Source organism: Phocoena sinus, chromosome 17, assembly GCF_008692025.1.
Source record: "Phocoena sinus isolate mPhoSin1 chromosome 17, mPhoSin1.pri, whole genome shotgun sequence".
In the NCBI taxonomy this organism is placed as follows: Eukaryota; Metazoa; Chordata; class Mammalia; order Artiodactyla; family Phocoenidae; genus Phocoena; species Phocoena sinus.
The window spans coordinates 64,695,093-64,715,795 of NC_045779.1; the positions used below are offsets into that span (position 1 = coordinate 64,695,093).

The 20,703-nt window shown below is 40.1% G+C and overlaps 1 protein-coding gene across 2 annotated transcripts; it reads left to right on the forward strand.

Annotated features, from left to right (window-relative positions):
- The first annotated feature begins 4,624 nt into the window (after nt 1-4,624).
- On the forward strand, nt 4,625-12,372 carry ZNF572 (zinc finger protein 572). 2 transcript variants are annotated; one of them, XM_032610646.1, is made up of 3 exons: nt 4,625-4,682; nt 7,026-7,139; nt 8,078-12,372. In XM_032610646.1, the coding sequence occupies exons 2-3, from the start codon at nt 7,061-7,063 to the stop codon at nt 9,586-9,588; spliced, it is 1,590 nt and encodes a 529-aa protein (XP_032466537.1). In that variant the 5' UTR covers nt 4,625-4,682; nt 7,026-7,060; the 3' UTR covers nt 9,589-12,372. The 2 variants fall into 2 exon arrangements, with proteins under 2 accessions (XP_032466537.1, XP_032466536.1); XM_032610645.1 differs by lacking the exon at nt 4,625-4,682 and adding an exon at nt 4,921-5,050.
- Nucleotides 12,373-20,703: the final 8,331 nt, after the last annotated feature.

Sequence of the window (20,703 nt, forward strand, 5' to 3'; positions counted from 1 at the left end):
GTGTGTGTGGTTCAACCCACCATGGGCTAAGATTTTCCTGTTCATTTTTCACTTGCTCTCTGCTTCTTGTGCATATGATCAGTAACATTTCTGGGCAGGGCTTTTCTGCCCTGCAACTGGGAGAGTAAGCCCATCTAATGCATGGGAAGACATAGAAAACCTTGGACCCAAGGCCAAAGTCTTGGGTCCAAGAAAGTACATGATAAAGAGGTCTTGGGAATCCCCAAATTTTACTGGCAGGAAACAGGCTATGAAAACTACTCAGCCACAAACATGGGCTACTGTTGAAGGGAACCAGAATATGACACCCCAAAATATGCCTCTGACATAAAAATTGTTTTAAGCTGATGCAGTTAAGAAAGAGCAAAGGTAAAACATGCTCTCTCTACCCTCCTCCTTTTCTGCTGAAAGGCAGGATATAAATTCTCCTTCACTGCAGATGACTCTAGACTCTTATCAGTACCAGAGGAATCTACAAACAAACCTCACTCCATTAGGTTCCTCCCATATATTTACTTTTTCACAGTTCACTGCCCTTCAAAGCCTAAACTGCTTTCCTTTGTCTTATCATTTCTCTACTGATTTATTGTGCTTTGTTGAAGATGCTATGTAAGCGAGAGATCTACGCCATCTCTTTGAGTTACTCTTTCCCTGAGTCTCTCCCATGTATATATGAAATGTACATATTAATAAACTTCTATTTATTTTTATTTTGTTAATCTGTTTGCTTTTTTGTTTTGTTTCATTTTTGTTTTTGTTGCAGAGGGCCCAGCTGAGAACTTAGAAGGGGAGAAGAAAAATGTGTTTTTCCCCTCTCCTACACTGGCAACAAGATAACATCTAAATTTTAGGACCTTTCTGTTCAGTCTTATTTCTGGCCACCATGCTCTTCCTACTGAATGCCAAACTGTTTGTGGTTCTCAGAACACAGCTTGTTCTTTCACAGCTCTGTGCCTTACTCTCCCCCACAATGTCACTGCTCCTGGCATCCCTACCCTCATCACTCTCCCCAGCTCCCGTCTGTCTGTGCAGAAAACGTCCACTCCTCATTTCAGCTCAAGTTTCATCTCCCAAGTTCAGCCTCCTCTGACTCTGTGCCTTTCAGTCCCAGCTGACATAATACTTTCAGAAATCTTGAGGCTTTTGTTATGTCAACATATATCTCGCTCACACTATTAGACAAAAGCAACACCCACAAATCATGAAATAACCTGCTTCCACCCTGGCCTCTTTGGTGGTTGCTGCGGGCAAGGCCCTAGAGACTCTTTGAGAGGAGCTCTTCAATACAAACCCTTAAGATCCTTAAAAGGTCTTTTGTAATTTGCTGACCCTTATTTAGACTATATTTTTTTCCCTAGGAGCACCTGATATTTGAACATTTCCCAGAAGCTATTTCTTAATTTTAACATGTTCTCCATCTGGAGAGGCTGAGATGAGAAAAGAAATTTTTTTCAAATGCAGCAGGTTCTAACTCCTATATATTCAAGGGCTGGTACTTTTAACTTATCTCTCTTCTCTCACATTTTATCATAGGCAGCAAGAAGAGGCCATGTGGCACTTTTAATATTTTATCTTGAAATCTCTTTAGCTAGAACAAGGGTCAGAAAAATACCACTGATGGGTAGGCTGTCCATTTCTTTGTAACTAAAGTATTATTGGAACACACTGGTGCCTATTTGCCAATTTTGTAGACTCGTGCCTTCGTGCAATTATGGCAGAGTCGAGTAGCTCCTCGAACATGAAATAATTACTATCTGGCCCTTTACAAAATGAGTTTGCTGACTCCTGACCAAGATTGTTTAGTCCACTAGGTATATTTCTTGTTTTCGATGTTGGCACAGATGACAGTGTTGCCAAATTTCTTCCACTACATAACAAGGACCTCTTTCCTCCATCTTCCACGTCTCCTCATTTTCCTTTAAACCCTCACTGACAATCTCCTCAAGATCCTTAGTCTTCCACTAACTGCTCAAGGACCTTCCCTTTCTGCTTGCCACCTGTCTCCGTAGGCAATATCACATGTTTTAGGTTTTTGTTAAAAGTAGTACCATTCTTCAGTGTACTAAATGTATTCTGATTGTCCATAGCTGCACAACAATTCATTCCAAAACCTAGGAGCTTTGAGTAAAAATAATCATTTTATGATTTCCTCTCATAGTTCTGGAGGAAGACTGGACTCTGCTGGTTGTTCTCACTTGGGGTCTCATGTGGTTGCAGTATGATGTTGGTTGGAGCTGAAGTCATTGAAAGTCTTTCTCACTCAAGCCAGAATAGCTTCACGTGGCTTCTCCAAGTGCCCTGGGCTGCCTTGCAGCATGGTGGCTGGGTTCTAAGAGCAGGCATCACAAGAGAATAAGAATAAGTCACATTCCGTCACTTCCCTCAGACTCCACAGTTTGAGACAGTTGTACAGGATTACTCAGTTCAAGGAGAGGAGACACAGAAGCCATCACTGGATATAAGGAGTGTCAACATCACCTTGCAAAAATAACATGTAGTTCGGGATACACTGTGGTGACCATCTTGGGAAAACACAGTGCTACACACCCTGCCGCTCGTCTACAAGAAATGTCATATTTCTCTACTTTTCCAAATCGTGGTTTGCCTTGGTGCACCCCACTGACAAGGGTTGGTGGAAAGTTCAAATTCACTCCTGTTCTTGTCTTCCCTTGGAGTTAAACTAGAGCTCTGAGTCTTTGTACAAACCAGAAATTTTGAGTAAGGTCTTTTTCTGTCCAGTGGTTGGTGTTGACAGATTGCCACGGCCAGAGTATTCAGTTAGAAGGCAAGCGGCTCTGTTCATCCAGCACCTAACTCGGACTGGGGTGCTGGCCGCAGCCACCTTACATGTATCACCCAGCCATCCTCCCATTGGGAATTCTGTCTCCAAGCTAGCCAAAGGTCTCTGCCACTCCATGGAACTTCTATAAACTTTGTCCACGTGTCCCCAACCTTAAATCCATCTCTGTAGCTTCCTTACTAGTAGCTTTCATTCTTAGTTAGTTTCCATTGCAGAGAACAGAATCTCCTTGATTTGACATAAGGAGAAGATTTGCTATAACCATTAAATGGCTTTTGGAATCCTTGGGAGGGCTGAAGAAACAGATTGGGGGCTGAGTTTTCAGGAATGCCTCTCAAAACTGCTGCTTCGGGACTTCCCTGGCGGTCCAGTGGTTAAGACTCCCCCTTCCAATGCAGGGGGTGCAGGTTCGATACCCGGTCGGGGAGCTAAGATCCCACATGCCTTGCTGCCAAAAAAACAAAACATAAAACAGAAGCAATATTGTAACAAATTCAAAAAAGACTTGGAAAATGGTCCATATCAAACAAAAACAAAAACCCTGCTGCTTCAGCTACTGCCATTACTTCAGATAAGTCTGGTAAAGCTAAAATGTAATTGTAGCTTTCTGACTATATTAGTTTGCTTGGGCTGCCATAAAAAAAATACCATAGGGGCTTCCCTGGTGGCACAGTGGTTGAGAGTCTGCCTGCCGATGCAGGGGACGTGGGTTCGTGCCCCAGTCCGGGAAGATCCCACATGCCGCGGAGCGGCTGGGCCCGTGAGCCATGGCCGCTGAGCCTGTGCATCCGGAGCCTGTGCTCCGCAACGGGAGAGGCCACAACAGTGAAAGGCCTGCGTACTGCAAAAAAAAAAAGGAAAACTGAAGGACTGTTTTGGTGTGGAGGTGGGAGAGTCAAGGGTTTTGTTGATAGTGTAAGGCAGGGGTCCCCAACCCCCAGGCCACAGATGGGTACCGGTCAGTGGCCTTTTAGGAACTGGGCGGCACAGCAGGAGGTGAGAGGCAGGCGGACAAGCAAGCTTCCTCGGCTGCTCCCCATCGCTGCCATTATCGCCTGAACCATCCCTCCCCCCAACCCCGTGGACAAATTGTCTTCCAGGAAACCAGTCCCTGGTGCCCAAAGGGTTGGGGACCACTGGTGTAAGGATCCCATGAAGGTGGGAAGTAAAGTGACTGGTAGTAGAGGGCTCATTTTCAGTGCCAAGCACCAAGGCTCTGTTGTAATAGGAAGGAAGGAAGAGATGGTTGCGGTGCGTACTTAGTAGATTTGCATGTTTGATGTGAGGGAGATGACGGCTTCTGTTTTCTCTGTAATGAAAGAGGAGAGTTTAACTGCTTCTCTAAGTGTTATTCATAACGTTGCCTCCTAAACTAATTGTTTTATATGTGGATGGATGCCTTAGCTCTCTCACTGTTTCACAGGTAGCTAAATATACCTCCTAGTTCATAGCAGTGGGAACACACACAGAAGGCGCTTAAAATACTCGCTTCATTTTAATTCTAATGATGATGAGAAATCTAATGATGGCAAAGAAAAGTATAAGCTCCAGTTGGGCCCCTATGATAAGGCGCCTGATAAGCGTGAGGGATGAGAATCAGAGTTGGCAAAAGACAAAGGCCACAAGGGAGAGAAATCCACCAGGACGCTCCTTCTTGTCCGGTAACCTAAGGGTTAAGACCAACGAGAACGAGCCATCACTGTTTCCTAGAGAGGCCCCAGCGAGCCCGCTGGGGGAGATGGGGGTACTTCCTGTTTCTGTCTTCCGGGTTTGAGAGGTTAGGAACGTGGCTTGGTGGGGTCAGAAGCAGAGGCGACGCTTAATTCCGGGACGGCTGGGCTTGCTGGGGGTGCGGGGCGCCTTGTGTGTAACCCCCAGCACAGTGAGTTCCTTCTCGGGTGGAAGGGAGCCGAGGGCTGCGGGCCAGAGGAATGAAGCTGCGCCGCCCAGGAGAGGGATGTCAGTCCCGGAGAGGGATGCGGTTGCTGTGAGGGGCGAAGGCCCAGCCAGCATCTCTCGTTGCAGGGGCAACCGCGCCAGCCTCGCCTGCGGGGTCCCTTGAAGGACCGTGTCGACTGGAGATGATCTGCTCCCCTGGAGCTCACCCCGTAGTGTACCCCCGCCTGTGCTCCCTGCCAGCGCTTCTTTAAGCTTCAGGCAGTGCATTTTCTTTGGAAGTCTTTTTAATCCAAAGCACCGCCCCATCGTAATCACCTCTTTGCTCTAGGAGAGTGAAAACAGCCTTTCTCTGTTGAGTGACATTTTTTAAAAATTATTTTAATTTTTTTTGGGCTGTGTTGAGTCTTCATTGCTGAGGGCGGGCTTTCTCTAGTTGCGGCCAGTGGGGGCTACTCTTAATTGCAGCGTGCGGGCTTCTCATTGCGTTGGCTTCTCTTGTTTGCAGAGCACGGGCTCTGGGCGCATGGGCTTCAGGAGTTGCAGCACGCGGGCTCAGTAGTTGTGGCTCGCAGGTTCAGTAGTTGTGGCTCACAGGCTCAGTTGCTCTGCAGCATGTGGGATCTTCACGGACCAGGGCTAGAACGCGTGTCCCCTGTGTTGGCAGGCGGATTCGTAACCACTGAGCCACCAGGGAAGTCCCTGGAATGACATATTAAGGACAGCCTCTTAATACCATTTATGGCCTTGAGTTTGCTACCCTTTTGCTGAGAAGAACCTGAGGGCTCTTCTGTTACCAAAATTAATAGTTTCTTAGCAGGGAAAATGGTAGCATGGGTATCTGTTACCCAGACTCTTGCTTCTTTTGTAAAGACTTTGATAGAAATACGTAATTCAGACGGCAAGACATATTACTCCATTTGAACAACTTTCCTTTTTTTTTTTTTTTTTTTGCATTCAGGTATATGTTTTTTTCCCCCACTTAAACACTGGGCATATTTGTAATTTAGACAAGTTTCTTTTAGACTGAGGGTGCTTAGAGAATGTCAGCTTCCTTTGGCATAAGGTCTAGGGATGTGAATTGGCTTTCTAAAAACACAGTCAATATAGGAATTCCCTGGTGGTCCAGTGGTTAGGGCTTGGCGATTTCACTGCTGGGGCCAGGTGTGGGGAGTGGTGGTGGAAGTCAATATATTCCAAAATAAAGGTCCTGATCATTTGCAGGTTGGGATTATGCCCAGCTCTGCTTTCTGCTCTAGTTGTTTACTGTATCAGATAAGAATGTTGAAGTCAGTGTCCAAACAGGTTTGGGACTGAATCCTGCTCTACTACTTTCTGGTTGTGTGTCCTTGGGAAAGTTTCGTAATGTCTATTTTGTTCACCTACAGCATGCTGGTATCTGTTTATACACTTCAGAGGGCTGTTGTAAGAATTAAATGAGACACGTGTAAGGTATTTAGTTCACTGCATGCCACATAATAGGCAGTAATAGGGTGAAAATTATAAGTACACCATCTTTTGTTTTCCATATGTGTGCCTTCTTTTGAGCTTCCATTTTTCCTGAATTGTGCTATTCTTTATATCCTGAAATGCCAAGTCCGTGTATAACTGCCTTCCAGTGAAAGGTCACATTTCCAGTCCCATAAAGTAGCTCAGGGATTGTAGTTGGGTCCAGAAGATAAAGTTTAGGCTGAAAAGGATATTGTGATTATGATAGAGAGGAAGAGGCAAGGAAGAGTTTCCTCGTTGGCCTCCCTTTTATGTTTAGAGATTATTGGCTATAGTTATTCTAGCCCTACCTTGTCTTAATTTCTTGTTACTAGTTAAGTAAATCCTAACTTTCTTTTGAAATTGACTTCAAAGGTTTCATCCTTCTGTCAAGGACCCACTTATTCTTTGTAAATGAAACAGGGTGCTTTCTCTTTAGCTGCTTCTTATACCTGCATATTGATTCCTTAATGTCTTATTATTGGTGCCTTTTCCAAAAAACTACTTCATTTTTTTCAATTAAAAGTGTTTCTAAATTCCAAGTGGACAGTGAGTATTGGTAGTCATTCTGTTTTTGAAGCTTGATCCTCAGACTTTAATGTGAAGGTTTAATTTTTAAATTATTTCCCTAGGAAAGGTAAATCAGGTAAACTCATAATTCTAAATACCTGCATCTGAGATAAGATTTTCTAAAAGGATTTCTAAGGCCCATGTTTCTTATTTTTAGTATGGTCCACAGAACATTCTATGCTTACAGTTGTTATGTTGCAGTAGTTGGAGAGGAAGGAAGAAGGAGAAATGTTAACAAATGCCTTCAAGCATAACCTGTTTCCTTCCACAGGATTTCTGATCCCTAACCTGACTGTGACCATTGTGATGGAACAAGAGCAAAAACTGTTGGTCTCAGATTCTAATGGCTTCACAGAGAGGGAGAGTTTGAAAAGCACTTTTACAGGTGAGGGATCAAGAAGATCTGAATCCTTTGGAAATTCGTTATACAATGTGCTGTAGAATGTGTAGAAAGATCAGGGCATTAGAATGAGACAGACTTTAATTTGATTCCCTACTCTGTCACTTCCAAGCTATGAAAACTCCTACAGCCTCAGTTTTCTCATCCTTAAGAAAAGTGAATAATAATATCTGTCTCACGTATTTTTTAGGATTAATGATACGCTATATGTAAAGTTACTGTTCTTGCTAAGTAGTGGGTATCATTGTTATTTCTATGTTTGCTTAGGTTTAAAAAGAAATTTTTAAAATTAATTTATTTTTGGCTGCACTGGGTCTTCGTTGTTGCGCACGGGCTTTCTCTAGTTGCGGCGAGTGAGGGCTACTTTTCATTGCATTGCATGGGCTTCTCATTGTGGTGGCTTCTCTTGTTGCAGAGCACGGGCCCTAGTCGTGCAGGCTTAAGTAGTTGTGGTGCAGGGGCTTAGTTGCTCCATGGCATGTGGAATCTTCCCAGACCAGGGCTCGAACCTGTGTCCCCTGCATTGGCAGGCGGATTCTTAACCACTGCACCACCAGGGAAGCCCCTGTTAACATGCTCAGATTTTAACTAAGGTCTTATCTAGTTTTCACCTCAGATAGTGTTCTATTCATCTTCTCCCTTACTTTTTTCTATTAAGTCTTTATTTTTAACTTGATATCCCTTGTGGCGATCGGTGAGAACTATTCAGATACCTCATTAGTGTTGTTGTAAGTACAAAACGTTCGTCTACTTGATGAACACATAGAGTAAAAGAATTAAAACTAGCTATAAAAACTTTTTTTTCATATAAAATAGTTTACGAGGTTTGAGTTTGTTATTCCCTCTCTTTCACCATGATTCAGAATTTCTTTCCCGTGGCAGAGACTAGCGAATGTGTTTAGACTATTTGTTTATTCTTGCAGGAGATGAAAGTAAGAATAATTTGGAAACTGTTCAACACAGTAACTCTAAGGCAGATAAAGAGAGAGCCTCAAAATGGTCTAAAAGTGATGGCCCACAAAATTGTAAGCATGAGGACACAAAAAAAATGCCATTGACATGGTCCCAGGGACGTGAAACTGAGTGTGATGATTCCTGTGAGAATGATGGCAACTTGGAGAATCAGGGAAATTCTACAGGAAAAGAGGAGGAAAAACCCAATCACTGGGAATGGGACCCAGGACAACATACCAGGGCTGCCATCCAGCAGACTTCATCCTTTGGGGACAAACCTTACAAATGTTCTGAATGTTGGAAAAGCTTCAATAATAGTTCTCATCTTCGAACTCACCAGAGGACCCACTCAGGAGAAAAACCTTATAAATGTTCTGAGTGTGGGAAATGCTTCAGTAACAGCTCTCACCTGATTCAGCATCTGAGAACACACACAGGCGAGAAGCCCTACCAGTGCGGTGAATGTGGGAAAAGCTTCAGCAACACCTCCCATCTTATTATCCATGAAAGAACTCACACGGGAGAGAAACCCTATAAATGTCCTGAGTGTGGGAAGAGTTTCAGTAGCAGCTCTCACCTTATTCAGCATCACAGATCACATACAGGTGAAAAACCATACGAATGTCCGGTTTGTGGGAAATGCTTCAGCCACAGTTATGTCCTAGTAGAACATCAGAGGACCCACACTGGAGAAAAACCTTATAAGTGCCCCGACTGTGGGAAGAGTTTTAGTCAGAGTTCTAGTCTGATTCGCCACCAGCGGACACACACAGGTGAGAAGCCCTACAAATGTCCTGAGTGTGGAAAAAGCTTTGGTTGCAATTCTACTCTAATAAAGCATCAGAGAATACATACAGGAGAAAAACCCTATCAGTGTACAGAATGTGGGAAGAATTTCAGTCGAAGTTCAAACCTTATTACACACCGGAAGATGCACACAGGTGAGAAATCCTGTGAAACGTCTGAATATGAAGAAAGTTTGAGTCAGAACTGCAGTGTGATAGACGAATGCAGAATCCAGCCAGGAGAGAAACCATATAAATGTTGTGAATGTGGAAAGAGTTTTGGCCTTAGCTCCCACCTCATAAGACATCAGAGAACACATACAGGAGAAAAACCTTACAGATGTTCTGAGTGTTGGAAAACTTTTAGTCAGAGTTCCACCCTGGTGATTCACCAAAGGACGCACACAGGAGAGAAACCTTATAAATGTCCTGACTGTGGTGAGTGCTTCAGTCAAAGCTTTAACCTTATCAGGCATCGGAGGACCCACATAGGAGAAAAACCTTACAAATGTACTGACTGTGAGAAATGCTTCAGCAGAAGTGCCTACCTCATTCAGCATCAGAAAATTCATATAGAAAAGTCTTCTGTGTCTCCTGAAGTTGAAGATTTTCCTCATGAATGGACTTGGAAAAACTGTTCTGGGGAAATGGCTCTTATCTCTTCATTTTCAGTCCCAAATTCATCTCCCTCCTGAGTCCCAAAGTCTGTTTTGGTTTTTTTCCCCTTTCTTTTCTTATCGGAGCATTACAATTAAGGTGTTCTCTGATCACAGGGTTATAAAATTTCTTTGGTTTGTTTGCCAAAACATTTGGGAAAAGTCAACCTCCCACCTTAGAGGTTGGGAAGACCCAGATCATCGGGTCATCGGATCTGCCCAGTGAGAGATACTGCCAATGATGGAGAGAAAGAAGAATATTTTTTATTTAAGGTAAGATAGGAATAGCTTCAAAGAAAAACATGGAGAGAAATCCTGGGAGTCTGAAGATGAGATTGTCATTGAATTTCCTTATTTCCTGTTGCCTGATTGGGTAGCAGCAAATCATTTCTGTCCTCGGGGATTTACCCAGAGAAAGGTTCATTTTGAACAAATAATGTGATTTCCTGGCTATTTTGTTGGGTCTTAAGGAAGAAAAGACTAATTTTTTTTTTTCTAATGTGTTTTTATTTGCTGAAAATTAACTTTTACAGTATCTGGAACTGCACTGCCTGGTACAATAGCCACTAGCCACGTAATGGATATTTAAGTTTAAATTAAAATGAAATGAAATTAAAAATTGACTTCCGTAGTCACACAGACCACTTGCTGAGTGCTCAGTAGCCACACATGACTGGTGGATGCTGTATTAAATATCACAAATAGTTCTTTCAAGATCATCATTCTTGACAGATCTAGTTCCTATAAGACTGTAAGAAATGTGCTCTGGGGTTTCTGCTCTCCAAGAGGAATTTCAATATAGACTAGAAATGGTATAGAGTTGTTTTTATTTTTTTAATTTTGGCCACGCTGTGTGGCTTGTGGGATCTTAATTCCCTGACCAGGGATTGAACCTGCGTCCTCGGCAGTGGAAGTGTGGAATCCTAACCACTGGACTTCCAGGGAATTCCCTGGGATAGAGGTTTGAAGGTACTCAGTCCAAAAATTGGCTATTCTGATGATTGTATGTTTTATATTCAGCCATCTCAGTCATCTAGTGACATGATCCCATTGTCTCGGCCAAAGCCAGATTAGGATGTAGGATTCTTGAATTCTATTTTAAGGTTTCCTGTCAAATGGTCCTTTCCCCTCAGTTTTACTATTCTATAAGTCCTCATCAGATCAGAAACTGGGTTCTTTTTCTAATAATTAACTCACTGAGTCTGAGCCAGTGTCCAGGGACAGTTTGCCATTGGAGCCTCAAATTCCTTAGTTCCAGCCTTGACAATTTTCTTTTGCCCTTTGGCTTATGTGGTGTGTGGATCTGGTAACTGAGACATAATCCTCCCTGCTCGTCTGTCCAATGGGAATGGTGCTTTGTAAAGTATTAAGATATTCCCTATGCCCCCACCTCCAGTTCTTCCTGCAGTGCAAAAGGTAGATGTACAGGATGGTCAGGACTTGCCTAGGATTTCATCTTTTTTTTGGAGTCAAAAATATATTTTATGAAGAATAGGTAGAGATGCATATTAGGAATGTGGAGCCAGAAGGGGCCAATTACAGCTGCTGCAAAGGGCTATAGATCACTGGTGGGTAGCTGAATTGCATGGGGATTATTTCTTTTGTGATTGTGGTGCCCCTGATACTGGTGAGGCAATTGTGTCTTTCTATATTGTGATAGGATTTAAAAATGAAGCAAAAGCTAACAATTATAAGTATTCAAGAAGTCTTTGGGGGTGATTTTCTGCTTTCAGAAAGGGGGAGAATGTTATTGGGCATCATTGGCTTTAATGTGACCCTTACCTAAGCATACTTTTACCTATGTATGTTACATAGTATTATGCAAATTGTCTTAAACTCTAATATCTGAGGATAAGTGTTCATAGTAGTTTTTACCACAGACAACTGAGTTTGATTAATGTTTGATAAGAGTTTGATTAACGATCAGTTGCAAGGCAGTAGCTGATGAGGTGGTGCTCAATCATCGATCCTAGTATGTATGGCAAGTAACCACTCTGAACCCGTTTCCTCATCTGTAAAGCAGAGATAATGTCTAGCTTGTGGGGTTTCGGTAAGGGTTAAATAAATGTCTGTAAAGCAGCTAGCCCAGTGCTTAAAATATAATGGGTCTAAATAAATGGTAATTGTTTATTATTAATGGAAACAAATTGAAAAATATCCTCCACACATTTCAGAAGCAGCAATACAGCCCCAAGCTTTCCTACTTGGGGATTCTTTGTGACAAACCTCAGGAACTCTGAAGAATAAGGTAGTATAAAAACACAAGACTGCATTGTGTTTTAAGTTTGCAGACTGTTGAAAACACTTTTATTTGATTCAGCTAATTGAATTTTCTTGTTATTCATGAAACAAAGGATTCAGTTTAAGTCAGGAAAGAACAAAACAGCAAGTTCAATTTCAGTTAATTTGCATCTGAAAGAGATTAACAATTGGTACAATTTATGTCTTATCACCATCCCTACACTATGTTTTATGACTGCCCACAATTATATAAAACCCACTCCACAAACCTCAAATGTCTGTAGGAGCATAGACATTCACATTTTAGATGGGTTAAGATGGGCTTTATTAGTAAAACAATTTGTCAAGCATCATTGTCTCTTTGGATTAAAAATTAGGAAAGCAGAAGAGAGATTTGTCGCTTACAATGGAGAATTTAACATAGTCAAATTTAATCCTATTTGATGCCTTTGCCTCACTTTCATTCATCAGCAAATACGTTCTTTGTTTAGCTCCCGAAGAAGTAAATATTCTGTATTCTCTATTTTTCTTGCCAGCACAAAGGATTCGACACCTGATTAAATAAAGCATTCTTTTTTACAAGTGATGTGTTTCATAGTTTCTTTTTAATTAAAAAGAAGACTCCTTCCTGTATTCATTTTTTCGTACTCACAGTGAGGGTTTGTGTATTTTTTCCCTACAGTGGAGTGGGGAAATTCATGTTAATGCATATATTCACAAATGGAGCAGGGAACTCACTCCCCAGCTGCTTTATAGCCTACAAGGAGGTATGCAAACGTATGTCTCTATTAAGTACCTGAGATAAAAGTTTACTTCCATCATTCTAAGCCATTGAAGTTTGATCTACCAAATGGTCTTCTCCTTGGTGCTGTAGAAGTTTCCTTATTGATGGTGAGAGGTAGTAGAGTATGGTATGTGACAATTGCTCCTTATACATTAGTCCCACATATTCACCTTTGCCCATCTCTCAGTTTCTGGTAATCATTGTAGTGATAAGACTCATTGCTTTTTATTCTGTATTTGAGTTTGTGTAATTCCTTTCAAGCAGCATAATCATTCATTCAGCGAAAATTTACCTGATGCCTAATATGTGTCTAGCAGAGGTCAAATGACAGTAGGAGGGACAGATGTAAGGATAGATTAATAGTAGGAAAATGTGCAGCTTTTCAGATGACTCCTTTCTCCTTGCCAACTCCTAAATTATGTTTATTATGCTGAACCCTCCATCTTCAGATTTAATAATTTGATAATCTGAGGAACTAGAGATAACTGTAGATTAAAGTGGGTTAGGTCTGCTCTGAAAATGCAAGCTTGGTGAAGTTTGACACAATACTTTGCACATAGTGGTGCTCAATAGTTACTGAGTGGGTGTCACGTGCTTATATGTTTTATGGTAACGTCCAAGAGTATGTCCTTCCAGGATGGGTGTTTCTACTAGACTGTCAACTCCTTGAATGAGAGAATGGACTTCATTTTTTGTAATCCCAGAGCCTGACAAAAAGCCTGGCATGTGAAGTGTTTGTTGGTTTTGGTTGAAGGGTATTCACCAATGGATAAAGTCTACTGGATTAGGCTGTATAGCCTCAGTGTCCCCCTGGGCCCTATAACACCATTGCTTGCCCAGTCCACAGAGGCTGGGGCTGACTTGGAAATGAAAGTGACTGTCCTAGGAAGCTGGGCCTATCCTCACACTAACGCTAGAGGACCCTAAAATGTCCCAATTGTTCAGAATCCTATGGAAGTAAGACCCTGGGCTTTTGGTTCAGACTGTCTAGGAGGGGTTTAAAACTTGTTTCAAATTCATGTTTCAGTCACTTACTAGCTTTGTACTGTGTACTCACCTTGTAAGATTTGGTAAGCAGTGAATGAGGTGAGATACCTGACATAGAATAGGTGCTAAGGAAATGTTTTTCTTACCTGTTCACCCTCATTTGCTTATAATTTTGCCAAGTGTAGGCTCTAGGCATGGAAATGTTCAATCGTTTTTCGGATTGATTGTTTCTATGTTTCTAAAATAAAGATATTAAGAACATTTAGTTCATGGCTTTGTTGTGAGGGTCAGTGAGATAATATATATAATATGCTTAGCATTGCTGATACCTAGTAATCACTCAATATTAGCTATTGTTACCATCATAGAGTGGCTCGAGACCACAATGGGTCTTTGGATTATCTTTGAAGTTAACCTCAGAGACAATCAAGTCAAGGCTAAGGATGGTCCAAATGCTTGCTTGTAAAGATAACAGATGGAAACAAAATCTTGGTAATCATGACATAGTGGGCACGTAGTCACTTACAAGCAGAGGTAGCTTATGGGTGCTAAGATAGCTAGCTTGCTGATCTAACATTGCTTAATTGGTAAAATCAGTAGATATTCTAGGATCTGACACAGTGAGGGAGGAAGTGGAAGCTTTGGTTGAAAAGGGATCATGATTAATTTTGACCCATGCTAAGTCATATGGATAGATGGTCAGATTAAAGAAAATATTGACTAGACTGACAAACACAGGTGAGAAAAATTTCCCCTTAAAAATAGCTTACTTTCTGATCATTAAATTGTACTTCTTTGTATATTTTACAATTAGCAAGTATTAGTGTAGGAAATACATAAAAATATGAAGACCAAAATACAAATGACCCATAATCAATTTCTCCAGAGATCATTCACCATGGAAGTTCTGGAATCTCCCAGTAACCTCTTTTCTGAGCATGTATCTGAATAAATATTTTTACAAAATGGATAATATGGACTATGTATATAGCATTGTCTTCATTTTTTCCTAATCATATAATTTTCCAACTAATTGTTTTAAATTAGTTATGAGGTTTTTAATGGCTTGATAATATTACACTGAATGATGTACCATAACAATTTAAGTGTTCTGACCTATGTTTATATTGTTTCCTGTAATTTGCTATTAAAAATAACACTTTTTTGAATAGGTTTTTTTTTGGCTGTTTTTGTTTTGGTATTGTGGTTGTGATTGTTTGGTTTTGCTTTTTTGCTTTTTGTTGGTGTACAAATCTTACTGTCCATCTCCTTTCTTAGAGTGAATTCCTAGAAGTAAGATTATTGAGTCAAAGGGCATAAAAGTTTTTAAAGGTATATTACTTCATTGCTTTTCAGAAATGTGTATCAATTTAAATTGCCCCAATGAAATAATTTTGTTAAACATCTTATGGAGCTAATGGGGGAGATAAACATGTAATTCAAGACAAATACATCTAATTGATGAAAACCTTTTTTTAAGGCAGCTTCTTTGGATATGGATAATCTTTTTCCTTTTTTTTTTTTTTTCTCATCCCTCTTACCCTGTCTTGGGTTAGGATCAGCTGAGACTCACTTTGGGTTGAAACACTTTAAGAACTGCTTGGCGATATGAAACTGGAAATCAATTACAAGAAGAAAACTGGAAAAATAAAAACACCTCACAAACACATGGAGACTAGAAACATGCTACTAAACAATCAGTGGGTCAACAAAGAAATCAAAGAGACAGATGAAAATGGAAACACAACTTTCTGAAATATATGGGACACAGCAAAGGCAGTTCTAAGGGAGAAGTTCATAAAGATACAGGTCTACCTCAATAAACAAGAAAAACATCAATCTAAATTAACATTAAAGGAACTAGAAGAAGAGTAAGCAAAGCCTAAAGTTAGTAGAAGGAAGGAAATAATAAAGATCAGAGTGGAAATAGATGAAATAGAGACTAATAAAACAATAGAAAAGATCAATGAAACTAAGAGTCGGTTCTTTGAAAAGAAACAAACTTGACATGTCTTTAGCAAGGCTCATCAAGAAAAAGAGAGAGAGCCTAAATAAATAAAATCAGAAATGAACGAGGAGAAATTACAACCAATACCACAGAAATACAAAGGATCATAACAGAATTCCTTGAACAATTATTTGCCAACAAATTAGACAACAAAGAAGAAATGGATAAATCTCTGGAAATATATAATCTTCCAAGACTGACTCATGAGGAAATAGAAAATCTTAATAGACCAATTACTAGTAATGAAATTGAATCAGTAATATAAAAACTTCCAACAAGCAAAAGTCCAGGTCCAGATGGCTTCAAAGGTGAATTCTACCAAACATTTAAAGAAGAGCTATTACCTATCCTTCTCAAATTATTACAGAAAATTGAAGAGGAAGGAATATTTCCAAACTCATAGTACAAGGCCAGCATTACCCTGATACCAAAACCAAAGACATAACAAAAAAAGAAAATTACAGGGTAATATCCCTGATGAACATAGATGCAAAAATCCTCAACAAAGGGACTTCCCTGGTGGTGCAGTGGTTAAGAACCCACCTTCCAATGCAAGGGATGTGGGTTTGATCACTGGTCAGGGAACTAGATCCCACATGCATGCCGCAACTAAGAGCTTGCAAGCCACAACTAAGGAGCCCACTGGCCTCAATTAAGGAGCACATGTGCCACAATGAATGAGCCAGTGAGCCTCAACTAAGGAGACCGCCTGCTGCAACTAAGAAATAAATAAAATAATTTTTAAAAATCCTCTACAAAATATTAGCAAACCAAATTCAACAATACTTTAAAAAGATCATACACCACGATCAAGTGGGATTCATTACAGTGATGCAAAAGTGGTTTAACATCCACAAGTCAGTCAACATGATACATCACATTAAGAAAACAAAGGATAAAAATCATGTGATCACCTCAATAGATGCAGAAAAAGCATCTGAAAAAATTTAACATCCATTTATGATAAAAACAAAGTGGATATGGAGGGAACATACCTCAACATAATAAAGGCCATATGTGACAGACCCACAGCTAACATCATACTCAACAGTGAAAAGCTGAAAGCTTTAAGAGCAGGAATGCGACAAGAATGCCCATGCTCATCACTTTTTATTAAACATAATGTTACAAGTCCTGGCCACAGCAAATAGTCAAGAAAAAAAAAAAAAAGACATCCAGATTGGAAAGGAAAAAGTAAAACTGTCACTATTTGCAGAAGACATAATACTATATACAGAAAACCCCAAAGACCCCACCAAAAAAACTATTAGAACTAGTAAATGAATTCTGTAAAGTTGCAGGATACAGTATTAATATACTGAAATCTATTGCATTTCTATGCACTAATAACAAACTATCAGAAAGAGAAATTAAGAAAATCCCATTTATAATTGCATCGAAAAGAATAAAATACCTAGGAATAAATTTAACCAAGGAGGTGAAAGACCTATGCTCTCAAAATTATAATGAGGAAAGAAAGGTAACACAAATAAATGGAAAGATATACCATGCTCATGTATTGGAAGAATCAATATCAATAAAATGTCCGTACTACCCAAAGCAATCTACAAATTCAATGCAATCCCTATCAAAATACCAATGGCATTTTTCAGAGTAGTAGAACAAATAATCCTAAAATTTCTGTGGAACCACAAAAGACCCCAAATAGCCAAGCAATCTTGAGAAAGAAGAGCAAAGTTGGAGGTATCATGCTCCCAGACCTGAAACTGTACCACAAATTTATAGTAATCAAAACAGGATGGTACTGGCACCAGAACGGGCACATAGATCAATGAAACAGAATAGAGAGCCCAGAAATTAACCCACACTCATATGGTCAATTAATCTATGACAAAGGAAGCAAGAATATACAATGGGGAAAAGACAGTCTCTTTGATAAATAGTGTTAGGAAAACAAGACAGCTACATGCAAAAGAATGAAATTGGACCTCTTTGTTACACCATACACACACAAAAAAAAACAAATGGATTAAAGACTTAAAGGTACAAACTGAACCCATGAAACTCCATGAAGAAAACATAGTAATCTCTTTGACCTTGGTCTTAGCAATATATTTTTTAAAAATATGCCTCCTTAGGCAAGGGCAACAAAGTAAAAATTTAAAAATGGGACTACAGCAAACTAAAAAGCTTTAGCACAGAAAAGGAAACCACCAACAAAACAAAAAGGCAAACTCCTGAATGGGAGAAGATATTTGCAAATGATATATTTGATGAGGGGTTGATATCCAAAGCATACAAAGAACTCATACATCTCAACATCAAAAAAACAATAGCCCAATTAAAAAAAAGGGGTACAGGACCTGAATAGACATTTTTTCTGAAGAAGACATACAGATAGCCAGCAGGCACATGAAAAGATGTTCAGTATCACTAATCATTAGGGTAATGCAAATCAAAACCACAATGAGATATGTCCTCACACCTGTTAGAATGGCTATTATCAAAAAGACAAGAAACAAATGTTGGTGAGGATGTGGAGAAAAAGGAACACTTGTGCACTGTTGGTGGGAGTGTAAATTGGTGCAGCCACTGTGGAAAATAGTGTGGAAGTTCCTCAATAAACTAAAAATAGAACTACCATGTAACCAGCAATTCAACTTCTGGGTATTTATCCCAAGAAAATGAAAAGATTTTCATCAGGGGCTTTGATTTGCCTGAACAGGAGAACTGCTTGAACCTTTATTGAAGCCATTTTGGTTTGCATAAGCAACCAGTCAAAGAGTTTGCCCAGAAGCTGGGCAAATCTGTGCAGAAGATCAAGAGTTTCACCAAGTCCTTGGATTTGCTGCTAATGACAAGATTTCATTCTTTTTTTTTATGGCTGAGTAATATTCCACTGCATGTATACCACATCTTTATCCATTCACCTACCAATGGACCCTTAGGTTGCTTCCATATCTTGGCTATTGTAAATAGTGCTGCAGTGAACATAGGGGTACATATATCTTTTCAAATTAGTATTTTCATTTTTCTGGATGGATCTGGAGGGTATTATGCTAAGTGAAATACAGGCATACTTCATTTTATTGTGCTTCACAGATAATTGCATTTTTTACTAATTGAATATTTGTGGCAACCCTTCATCAAGCAAATCTATCATCACCATTATTTCAACAGCATTTTCACCCTTCATGTCACTGTGTCACATTTTGGTAATTCTCACAATATTTCAAACTTTTTCACTATTAATATATTTGTTTTGGTCATCTGTGATCTTTGATGTTACTGTTGCAGAAAGACTACAGAGGTGATTAAATGATGGAATGAAAAGACCAAATGTGCTTTTTGTTTGTTTTAAAGGTTAACTGAATATTTACCTTAAAGGAGAAAAAAAATGCATTCTAGTCAAACATTCCTAGATTCCTAAGCCAGATTTCCTGGGCTTGGGTTCAGGCTCTGGTATGTATTAGCTGTGTTACCAGTTCTCTGTACCTCAGTTTCCTTGTTTGTAAAATGGGGCTAAAAATAGTATCTGCCTGATAGTGTGGTTGTGAGGACAAAATTAGCTAATGTACGAAAAAAAGTTTTAGAATGCTGCGCATACTATAAAAGTGTCAGCTCTTGTCATGATTACGAAAGTATTATTACTTTCTGCCAGTAAGTGGGTGATTTTGTGTCATATTTCGTTGCCTTCGCTTCAGGCTTGAGTGACAGATTTTTGCTTTGGAATAAGTGCAGCCAGGCCAACATTCAAACATACTTAAGTGATGGTTATATAGCATTTAATTCAGTTCAGAAAGTATAGGCATTTAGGACGTGCCTTATGCTAGGTATCACAAATGCTCTTCTTGCCCCCAGTTTGGAAGTGTATCTTTGACCGTACACACATGAAGAAAGTGACTTTCAAAGGATTAAAAAGTTATCTACTTAGGGAATTCCTTGGTGGTCCAGTGGTTAGGACTCTGCACTTCCACTCCAGTGGCATGGGTTGGATCCCTGTTCAGGGAACTAAGATCCTGTGTGCCGTGGACAAAAAAAAAAAAAAAAAAAAGAAAGTTACCTACTTAATATGAAAAAAATCCTCTTATGATAATCTCTAGTACAGGGTAATCAAGTAACAATCATCCTGGTGATAGTTGTATTCTCTTCTACAAGAGTCAGCTGACCAAGCCGTCTGTCGTTTTAGCAGTATAGGAACTCACAGATACCAATAAGCAGTTTATTGAAGAATTATCTTCAGGAAAACGATTTCCCACACGTTAAATTGATTTTCTTTTCTTGAGTTGTTTTTAATTTGATGTGTATTTCAAGCAGCTGAATTTGTTGATACCAGTGAGGAATGTCAAGGAAAAAATCAAAGTCTTGGTTTTATAATGGAGAAAAGTTAAAGAAGTTATTGATTGAGAGTATTGGGGAGCTTCCCTGGTGGTGCAGTGGTTGAGAGTCCGCCTGCCGATGCTAGGGGTCACAGGTTCGTGCCCCGGTCCGGGAAGATCCCACATGCCGCGGAGCGGCTGGGCCCGTGAGCTATGGCCGCTGGGCCTGCGCGTCCGGAGCCTGTGCTCCGCAACGGGAGAGGCCACAACAGTGAGAGGCCCGCGTATCGCAAAAAAAAAAGTATTGGGGAAACACAAGATTGGAGACCAGGAGTTTAACTTTTGGTTTCATCACTTATAAACTGATTTGGCCAAGCCACTTAACCTCTTTGTTTCATATTTGTTATTTTTTAAATCACAGTGGTTTTGAGTGTCTAATGATGCCTGTGAAAGCGTTTTGACACATAATTATTTCATTAGCAGATAAAACATAATATTTGGGGTAAGAAATGATAAGTACTACACTTACATAAATCAGTAAACTGCAAGGAACTTTAAATTTCATGAAGACCTTGCCTTCTCCCTTCAGAGGTTGACTGATTTTACTTGTGCAAGGTCACAAAGCTGGTTAGTGGCAGCCAGAATATAGGTCTCCTGATACTAGTCACCTGGCCTTCCTACTACACCACTGTCATTCATCATTCATTCATTCATTTTTATGGACGATAAATTAAACGCAAAATATTGTGCCAGGTGCTGTGGGTGATTCTGATTTATCAGACAGATCCTCCTTCTCTCAAGGAACGTAGGAGCTAGTGGGGTAATAACCGTAGGTGTATAGTCAGAGATTGGGA